General features: G+C 49.4%; 1 protein-coding gene across 4 annotated transcripts in view; it reads left to right on the top strand.

The window, feature by feature from the left end:
• ZNF445 (zinc finger protein 445) overlaps window positions 1-6,825 on the top strand; it is a 23,368-nt gene extending 16,543 nt beyond the window's left edge. For all 4 annotated transcript variants that reach the window (XM_019633145.1, XM_019633148.1, XM_019633162.1 and 1 more), the window contains 5 exons: window positions 1,212-1,380; window positions 1,740-1,816; window positions 2,117-2,243; window positions 2,990-3,100; window positions 3,849-6,825. In XM_019633145.1, the coding sequence (XP_019488690.1) occupies window positions 1,212-1,380; window positions 1,740-1,816; window positions 2,117-2,243; window positions 2,990-3,100; window positions 3,849-6,019 (2,655 nt within the window). In that variant the 3' untranslated portion in view covers window positions 6,020-6,825. The remainder of the gene's footprint in view (window positions 1-1,211; window positions 1,381-1,739; window positions 1,817-2,116; window positions 2,244-2,989; window positions 3,101-3,848) is intronic.
• The last annotated feature ends 3,653 nt before the right edge of the window (window positions 6,826-10,478 follow it).

Consider the following 10,478-nt stretch of genomic DNA (forward strand, 5'->3'; position numbering starts at 1 on the left):
CAACAGGGTCACTGGTTTGATTCAAGGTCCGAGCTGAGCTGCCGCTGAGCTGCCAACAGGTGGTAGAATGGCTCAGCTAAAAAAAAAAAAAAAATCCATAAAAGCATTGCCACATGAGCAGAAAGGGCGTACCTGGTTGAAAGCTAGTTCAAAATTAAAAAACAAAAAATAGAGGCTGGGAGAAAGCCTCTCATTCTGAAAAATGAACAGAAATGCTGAAGATGCATATAAAGATAAGAATCACCCTTAGGTTCATCAAAATTACCAAAATGTGAGAAACCAGGGCCTGAGAAAGTTTGTCCTCAAACCCATCTGGCTGTGCTTACATATTCTTGTTTCTTTATTCTCCCTTTGGTAGGGCTTGGGGGGATCAGGAGATAAATTACTGTGACGAGTTTATCATCTTTAGTGTGTAGATTGGCATCCAATGTCTCATGGCCTCAGCCTTAGTTGCATCCATATCAGTGTAGAGAACATCTTGGCCACAGGACAAGAAAACTTGAAGTTCATTGGCTGTAGCCTTCTATACTAATTTCTGCATCAGGGATTGCCTTGCCTCAGACCCCAGAACTATTTGAAGGCCAAGGGCAAAGGCCACCTCTTTCTGCTTGGGTGGGCCCTGCCATTTTTTGTACCTGAGACATTTTCTTGCATCGTTCCGTGGCAGACCCTCACAGTTAGCATTGCTGTCTGGTGGTGCTATTTCAGTCAGGTTTACAGTCTGGGAGCCATCCTGCCTCTTTGGGGTCACTTCGCATATCAGTGCCTAGAGCAGTGCCCTGTACTTGGTAGACATTATCCGTCTGCATATCTGCTGTGAATCTATCAATTTTAACTCAGGGATGAATTTCCTCTCTTTCATTTCTAAGTTCCAGGCCAGGGGTACGGGCTGAGGGTTGGTGGGGAGGGTGTCACTGCAGCACCTGAGGTCTGACAGCAGTGCCGTTACTGACTTGCCAGGTGCTTTCTGATGTCGAGCTGGACTTGGGCTCCACCTGTCACCCCATGGCCTGCCATAGAGCCCAGGGAGGCTGAGGGGTAAGGGGGCCCTCCCTGGGCTTTCTCTTCCCCCGTTCCCCTCTGCCTGAAGGTAATAAAGGGCCTGGTCACCCTCCCCTGGCCTCTTCCCTTTACAGCTTGGCCACGTGGCCTCCTCTCTGAGTTTGCTTTCTGATTCCCATGGGGACCCTCTCACATTTTCTTCCTGCCAGGACCCAGCCCCTGCCCAGAGCCCAGATGTGCATTGGATGGGTACAGAAGCCCTGCGAGCCGCGCAGATATGGTCCTCAGCTTCACCTCTCGGGAGCGGCTCTGCTCTGGGGGACAACCTGGAGCCTCCCTATGAAATAGGAGTGCCTGACTTCCTGGCGGGGCAATCCGGTACTCATCACCTGGCTCTAAGACCCCAGCCTTATGCCACACTTCCCAGATTTTCTAGAGTGTCATCTTTTTACCATCTGCCCTCTTATGCGACTGACTCCCTTTCTATCCTGGTCCTTAGCTCTGTGTCCTTTCTACCCCTTCTGTGACCCATGTCTGCCTGGCTCCTCCTCCTGTTGTCCCCCTCTCTTCTCAGTCCCCAGCTTCTAGCAGACACTGGGGAAATGTGAAATGGGTGTTTAACAACAGTCCATACCTGCTCGTGGGCCCAGGAGTCCTTCTATGTGGGGGAAGAGTGGGCTTCTCAGTGGGGTGCCAAGAAGTTGGACTGCCCTCGCTCATGGTTCTTTCTTTTTCAGATCCTCCTGCTCCCCAGGTGCCTGACCTTTCCCCAAGAGAGGGGTGCCCAGGAGACCAGGTGACAGCCCAGCCTCAGGTGAGCCATAGGACCTTCAGTCCTTTGTGATGTCATGGTGTTGCTGCCTAATGGAGTAGCTGCAGCTCCCCCTTGTCCTGGGTCTCTCTGTTGAGGGACCTCACATCCAGAGAACCATGTCCCAGAGACCAGATTATCTCCCTTGAGCCCAGAGCTCTTCTGCTGGATGATGTCTTCTCTTTCACCCTTACAAGATCCATCCTGCACTCACGCAGAGTCAACCCCATTCCCTTGCCTCCTCCTAAAAGCTGGGAGCTGTGGACTGGCTCTAAGGTATAGGGCTGTGTTTTTTTTTTTTAGGAGGCTGTGACTTTCAAGGACGTGGAGGTGAGCTTCTCCCAGGATGAGTGGGGATGGCTGAACCCTGCTCAGAGGAACCTGTACAGGGAAGTGATGCTGGAGAACTACGGGAACTTGGCTTCTCTGGGTAAGGCATCAGTATCCCCACGCTTCTTCCCACCTTTACTTCTGCCCTATTAGTTTCCACATGGTGCACACAAAGGGGCCTGACCTGGTGTTAGATCCCAGCTCTGTACTAACCAAATCACTTAATTTATCACCTCAGACTCCTCTCTTGAAAAACGGGGATAATAATGACTGTCATGCTGGGTTATTGTAAAGATTAAAAGTGTTATGTGGGGTGACTGGTTAGCTCAGATGGTTAGAGTGTGGTGCTGATAACACCAAGGTTGCCGGTTTGATCCCACATGGGCCACCATGAGCTACGCCCTCCCTAAAAGAGTCAACTCTGCCATTGTAGCATAAAAGCAATGTGTAACCAGTGACCATGGCCGTTCCCCAATAAAAATCTAAAAAAAAAAAAAAAAAGATTTGTGATTTAAAAAAAAAAATCCTTAAGTGTCAAGTTCCTAGTCCATTTAGGCACCCAAAAATGTTGGCTGGTTTCACTGATTGAGTTGTCATATGGTTCCCACCTCCAGGGAATCCTACTGATCCTTAGGCTGTGAGCTCTTGCAGCCTGTCTTGTCTCTGCTCAGGGCTGTTAGAAATGGCTGTCTGGGCCTCCTGCCTTAGCTTCCTCCACCTGCTTTCCTGGCCTTTCCCTTCTCCCTACCAGAACCGTAGGCCTGAGAGGGTCCTGGAGAGTAGTTCTGTATGATTCGCCTACCTTCCCATCTTACCCATGCTATCCCCTTCTCTTCTCTTCTGCAGTGGGGCCATTCACCAAACCTGCTCTGATCTCCTGGTTGGAGACACGGGAGCCGTGGGGCCTGAATGTCCAGGGAGCTCAGCCTAAGGAGAATGCAGGTGCTGCCCCTGCAGGTGAGTTCCAGAGAACCTACCAGATCCTGCTCCTCCAGCATCTGTTCTTCTGTTAAGGCCTTTTACACCAAGTAAATCATGGGGAACTTACTCCACTGTTTGCTAGAAGAAAGATCCTTATCGGTGTCGCCAAGGAGTGCTGGGCCCCAGGCTTCTCGTGCATTTCTGGCTCTGCCCCTTCCCCAGAAGGCCTCTCAGTAACAGTCCTTGCCCCCTGGAGGGCGTCACTGTTCCCTCTTTTCCAGTCACTGATGCTCCTCAGCTCTGTGCTGCACTCCCCTCGAATCCCTAATGCCCGCTTCTTGCTCTTAGGAGTCCTCATTCCACTCCTGCTTCTTGTTTCTGCTTCTACCCTCTCGTAGGCTTGATCTCCAGTCCTTTCAGCGAGCTCCCCTTGGAGCCCTGGCCCTCGGCTCTTGGGGACTCCCGACCATGCTCTTTCTTGTGCCATGGTTCTTGTCCCCTCTCCTGCTACTGAACACTCCCCTCTCCACCCTTTTCCTTTTGTGAACTGGGTGTGATTTCTGCATGTGTCCAGCTGCTGTGCTCGTCTTGCTTCCCCTCCCTTCCCTGTCATCTGGGATGCGCTTCCATGTTTCGCCTTGTCCCTCCCTGCAATTTTGTAAAGGTATTTAGTCAGGCAAAAGCCTTTCCACTCAAGTTCGTGGTGATTTTTTGTCCCATGGTGCTCTTGGCAGTTCGTAGTATGGGAAAAGAGTACATTCTATTGTGTTTTATTTTGTGTCAGGAGGTGAGCTCCAGAAGGAAACAAACAAGTTCATCTTAAAACGTGAATCTTTGGAGGAAGTGGAAACCTTATCTGTGCCGTCAGAAAGTCAGGTGATGAGTGTTTCTGAGGAGACAGAGCTCAGAGAACCTTTGGAACAGAAGAGCAGGTTAAAGGAGCAATGCGGAAACCCCACGCAAGTGAGTGTTAAGAAAGAAGAGACCAGTTGCATTCACGGCACCGGAAAAGAACCTGAAGAATCAGAAGGCGGTAATAATCTTAATGTAAAACATGTTCCGCGTTTGAGAGTTCCCAGAAGAAAGCGATCCCTGAAGCATGGTTATGGCCGACACTTCAGAGGCAATTCATACCACTACGACGGCAAGGAATACACAAAGGGGCTCCGCCGCATGATGGGCGGGCTTAGCCTGCAGCAGAAACTTCATGCCAGCCTGAAAGGGGCTACGAAGGATGCACACGGGAAGGACTTCAGCCTTAGTGCTCATCACCAACATGGGTGGAACCTTCATCCGGTGGGGACATCGTACAAGTGCAGTGACTGTGGGAGGACCTTCAGTCATAGCTCCCATCTTGCGTATCATCAGAGACTCCACACCCAAGAGAAACCATTTAAATGTAGGGTGTGTGGGAAAGCCTTCCGGTGGAGCTCAAACCGGGCGCGGCATGAGAAAATCCACACTGGACTGAAGCCGTATAAATGCGGTTTGTGTGACAAAGCTTTCCAGCGCATGTTTGCCTACCACTTACACCAGGAAACCCACACTCATCAGAAATTTCTTGAATCCAATCAGTGTGAGGAAGCCCTCGCCCATGGCTCAGGGTTTGATCATCATTTGCCAGCTCAAAGTGGGGAGGAGCTCTTTGACTGCAGCCAGTGTAGGAAATCCTTCCACTGTAAGTCATATGTCCTTCAACATCAGAGGATCCACACCCAGGAGAAACCCTATAAATGTACCAAGTGTAGGAAAACCTTTAGGTGGAGGTCAAACTTTTCTCGTCATATGCGAATGCACGAGGAAGAAAAGTTCTACAGTCAAGACACACGTAGAGAAGACTTCAAGGAGACCTCCAACTGCACTCAGCCCCAGGGCCTGCCCCCCATTGAGGAGAAAGCTTTCGTGTGTCAGCAGTGTGGGAAAACTTTTATGAGAAAGAAATCTCTCATTAATCACCAGAGAATCCACACAGGCGAGAAACCATACCGATGTAGCGAATGTGCAAAAGAGTTTGCCCACAGGTCAGCCTTTATTGTGCATAAGAAGCAGCACGCCATGAAAAGAAAGCCTGAGGGTGGGCCCTCTTTTAGCCAGGACAGAGTATTCCCAGCCCCTCAGAGCAGTCACACCACAGAGGAACCCTTCAAATGTAGCCAGTGTGGCAAAGCCTTTCGTAACCACTCATTTCTCCTCATACACCAGAGAGTTCACACCAGAGAGAAGCCTTACAAGTGCAGGGAGTGTGGGAAAACTTTCAGATGGAGTTCTAACCTCTCCCGACATCAGAGGGGTCACTCTTTGGAAAAACGGTACGAGTACCACGAGAGTAGAAACCCTCCAGACCTGCAGCCACAGATCCTCACTGGAGAGAAACGTTTTTGGTGCCAAGAATGTGGGAAAACCTTCACACGTAAAAGAAGTCTTTTGGATCATAAGGGAATACACAGTGGAGAGAAGCGCTATAAATGTAACCTGTGCGAGAAATCTTACGATAGAAATTACCGCCTTGTGAATCATCAGAGAATCCACACTAAAGAGAGACCTTTTAAATGTCAGTGGTGTGGGAAAGATTTCATTGGAAGACATACCCTCTGCATCCATCAGAGAAAACACACAAGGACGACACAGCCTGCAAGCAGCCTGGCCGAGCCACCTTCCTCCCAGGACACAGGGGTGAGTTTACAGGAATTAAAACCAAGTGGGGAGAAGCCCCTTGAATCTCGTGAGGACGCTTATGAGCAGAGCTCCAGGCTCACCGGACCTCAGGCCATACCCATGGAGAAAAAGTGCCACAGATGTAGTACGTGTGGGAAAGATTTCAGTAAGACCTCCCAACTTGCTAGCCACAAGAGATTTCATACTCGAGAGAGGCCCTTCAAATGCAAGCAGTGTGGGAAGACCTTCCGGTGGACCTCAAATCTGGCTCGGCATATGAAAAGTCACGCTAGTGATTAGCTTGGCGCCCGACGATGGGAGGAGAGGGGTTCCTGGCTACCCTGCTAGAGAACCCTTCAGTGTGGGCAGTGCAGGGAAAACCTTCACAAGGAGCCCCAACCCTTTCTGTTCTGGAAGCTGGTCACAGAATCCTGAAGATTCAAAACCTCAGGGCGTCCCCTATCCTACCCACTGGAAAATGAGATCTTTGGGGACCTTCTCGAGACTCAGGCCCCCAGGAGTGATCTTTGTACAATGGCCTGGAGCCCCCCAGGGTCTTCCATAACTCTGGAGAGAGAGATCATTGTGTTTTTGGTTTGACAAAATGTCTGTGGCACGGTGGGCTGTGGCTGCTGGGAAGGGGCCACTTGGCTCCTGTTTCCCTCTGTGTCTGACCTGCTATGGTTCCTATTCTGTTTGACCTCATAAGCAGCAGCAGCAGCAGCAGCAGCAGGAACTGCTCCTGGCCTCCCCAGATGCTTCCTGAGGAGTTCTGGCCGCAGCTGCAGCTGTCACAGCTGCCTCAGGATGTCTGCTGTGGGCATAGAGTTGTTGCCATGACCAGTGGAGGAGTGCAAGGTACTGGGCTCGATCACATGGAGGATGGAGTGCTCCTAGTGCCCCACCCACAGGTGATGCACAGGTGGGCAGCAGCGGTCCATTGGTTAAACAGACGTGCTGAGCTCCTCCCACGTGCCAGGCACTATTGTTTTTGCAAGAGACCCCGCAGTGACCGGAACAGACAGATAAAGCTGCCCTCTTGGATCTTTACAGACAATGAACATGTGAGAGACATGCAATATTTTGGAAGGTGATGTGTGTTGTGGACAAAATGAATCAGAGAAGAGTGAGAGGGAGTGCTGAGTTGGGAGGTGGGTTGTGACTTTCAATAGGCTGGTCACGAAGGGCCTCAACAGAGAAGGTGAAGTTTGAGCAGAGCCTTGAAGGAAGTCAGAGAGTGAGCCCTGAGAGGTAGGTGTCTAGAACCAGGCGCAGGAGGTGGAGTCTTGTCTGGTGTCCTCAGGGAATGACAAGGCGGTCCCTGGGCTAGAGTGGAGTGAGCCAGCTGGAAGAGGGGCCCGGGGAGGTGGTGGGCCACACAGTGTGAGCATTATGGGTCCATCTCTGGGGCTGAGGCTGCCACAAGGGCAGGTAGGGAGCTTTTGGACAGTTTGAGTTGAGGAGTGATGTGGTGTGAGTCTGAATTACATTTATAAGAGTTAACCTCAGACCCAAGGACTCAGTAAAATGATAAAGTTGAAAAATGCTGATGCCGTTATTCCTGTTGCTAGCTTCCATGTGTCTGAGGCTTCTGCGAGGCCGCCAGCTCTTAGCAGGTGTAAGCGATTGCTGGTTGCATCTCTAACCTCTGCCCCCTGCCTGTGCGCTCTGCCTTCGCCTGCAGTGCCGCCCCCTCCCTCCCTGTGCTGGCCCAGGTCCTCACTCTTCAAGGCCCAGCTTTCCTGGACCCCCGTCCCTCTAAGCCCTCTCCCCTGGTGCCTGTATCTTGCTGTGTTAGGTGTATTCTGGGTTCCCAAAGTTTTGCCCACCGTTACAGCCAGACTGGGCACTCTGGAGGCCAGGGTTGGGCACTTGTTTATCTGTTATAGAGGAGATTTTGCACAAAGTCGTCTCTGTTAAGAAATTTTGTTCAGCTGTCAGGATTTGGGTTTTTTGAAGGGGTCCTTGAGTGAAATGTTGACTGGAGGCCACCCCCAAGTGCACTCCTAATTAGGAGCCCAGCTGTGCGTGCTTCCGAGCCATATGGCGCCAGTTGACAGTTTCTGACTGCCCCAGCCACCAGTTCTCATCTGGTACCCCATCTGGACAGGGGAACACACCCCCTTTTCCAACCCAGCCCCGCCTTCTCTCCCTCTTTAGGAGGAGCTAAAGTTGCTGCTGGGGAGAGCCAGATTGGGTTGGGGCTGCGTGGAGAGGAGTGGGGATCAGATGGTCTTTTTCATTCAATCAGCTGTTCTGTGTGGTCGGCCCCACCTTGCTGACCAAGACTGTCTGCCCAGACAGAGGCCTGTGCAGAGAAGAAAGCAGAGGAAGTGTAAATTAACATGGACCATCTCCCACTCGTCAACTTGGCAAATTTTTAAAAGCCGTAGTGTGGGTAAGTGTGTGGAACAGCGGGAACTCACTGCCATAGGAAGTGACAATTGCGATGACTGTTGTGTGTGCCAAGCAATCTGCAAAATCTTACCACCCTGTAATCCTGCGATTACACCTCTAACCTCTGAGTAAACCCCAGAATAACTCCACATGAAGAAAGAGATGTGTAGAAGACTGCTTATCGCAATACTGTTTGTTGCGGTATTGTTAGATAGCAAGATGGGGAAAAGCCTAAATTTCTTTCAGCAGAAAAATATAAATAAGTGGGTTGTTGGTACTTTGAGAAGTGACTATGAAAGAGCTAAGTTCCATGTTTCATAGGTAAATAAAAAATGATGCTGAGGAAGTTGCAGGAGACACATACAATATACCGTTTATGTAAAGTTAAGCATATTGTGTATCTGTGGGTACATTATTTAAACTGATTTGTGTTTCACTTTTTCTGTAAAATGAAATCGTAGTGCCGATCTCACAGTGTTATTGGGGATGGGGGGCTGGTTAGTGAAATACTGTATGTAAAGTGACTAGAATAGTGGCTGGCATGTAAGTGTTGTTGGCATATAGTAAATAGCGTTGTCTTCGTTTTGCGCAATAATATATTTCCTTGGGTTCAAATAATATGAAATCAGAATATAAAGTCATGTATTGGAATGATATGTGAAAGTCCTGCTCTGCCTTCCCAGGGCAGGAGTTGCTGATGGAATCAGGGAATGTGCCTGGAGTCTTCCGTTGTGTTTTCTTTCTTTTTCAAAATTGGTGTAGATGGGTCAGCATGTTGATTTAACCAGGATGGTGTGGTGGGTTCTTTTTTTAACTGTTTGCTTAAAATACTTACAAATAAAAACATTTTAAAGCATGGGCTCTGCCATCTTCTGATTTTCTAAAGATCCTGGCTCTGCCATTTATGTGCTGTTACTTAGAATGAGTCACTCAATTCTCTCCAGGTTTCAGGTTCCTCACCTGCAAAAACCTAGAGCTACACAAATGGCTCTCAGTAAAGAAATTGTTAAACAGGTCTGATACATCTAGATGGAGTACCATGCAACAGTCAAAAATGATGAGGCTGTTCTCCCCGTGTTGACACGTGATCTTCAAGAAGTGCAGTTTATAAGACATTACGAGCTCTATTTCCTTGAGTTCCTCCTTGCCTAAAAATAACAAGTAAAGCCAGAAGCTGTGGACTCATAAGTTTAATGGAGAAGTGGGATCCATGGATGGAGATGTTTGGTCACCCATTCCACTTTTTTAGGTAGGCAAGAAAAGGTCATAAATGTTTGCATACCAACTACCACGGCTTTTAAGTTGATGCTAACTGACCTTGCTAAGAAGAGCAAAGGTTTTTGTATCAGCCAGCTTCTTGTCAGGGGCCAGAAACCACACCACTATTTTAACAAAAAAATTGTAAAGGATTGTTTACTAGGTATATCTAAGCAAAAAGGCAAAAAGAAAATGCGAAGGTGTGGAGGTAGTAACTTCGAGAAGCAGCTACCATCCTAGGACTGGGTGAGCTGTAATGAGAATCTCACCCCATTTTTGATGTTTGATCACTGATAATTTTAACTTTCAAGTGCCGTCCCTCCCCCTTTTTGCCTCACAGCTGGTCAAGCTGATAAGAAAGCCCAGTCACCCCTTCTCAGCTCCGGAGGGCGAGTTTAAGCAAACCCTGGCTTTTTTCGTTGCACTGGAACCCTCACCCCTAACCACAACAAAAACCAGAGCCACTCACTTCCCCTTTTCAATCAAGGCAAATCAACTGGCTTGGGTGCCTGTCCTCTTCCCTGAGAGCCTCATTATATAATAAACTTTTCATAACCCCTGATGTGTGCAATGTCATTAATCCTGATATCTGAACCAGTTTGGGGTGGTGGTATAGTATCGACTCCCCCCCCCTTCCCCCAGGACTAGCTACAAAGCAGGAATGAAAAGTGTTTGGAGTTGTTTAAAGGTAAGACATTAGAAGATACCCCGTGAAGTTGAACTCAGACCTCTGAGGAGAACACTGCTGGGCTGGAGCCATTGCCTGACCTCAGGAAGGGCCCCATGTTGGCCAGTCGCAAAGCTGGATTCAGCTGCTACCAGGAGTTGCCACTGCTGGGGTGAAGTGCTGGGAACAGGAAGCAGTGTCCGCAAAAACAACAGGAATGAACGAGGCCCCCTCGTCGTCCTCGTGTGAAGATCCTCCAGAGGAACAGTCAATAGGATGTGTGTGTGTATACAGAAAGAGTAAGGAATTGGCTCATGATTGTAGAGGCTGGCAAGTCCAAAATCTGCAGGTGGACCCGCAGGCTGGAGACCCAGGAGAGCCCACATTCCAGTCCAAAGGCTGGCTGCTGCAGCACCAGGAAGAGCCAGTGTCGCAGGT

Source organism: Hipposideros armiger, unplaced genomic scaffold (assembly GCF_001890085.2).
Source record: "Hipposideros armiger isolate ML-2016 unplaced genomic scaffold, ASM189008v1 scaffold_18, whole genome shotgun sequence".
Classification (NCBI taxonomy): domain Eukaryota; kingdom Metazoa; phylum Chordata; class Mammalia; order Chiroptera; family Hipposideridae; genus Hipposideros; species Hipposideros armiger.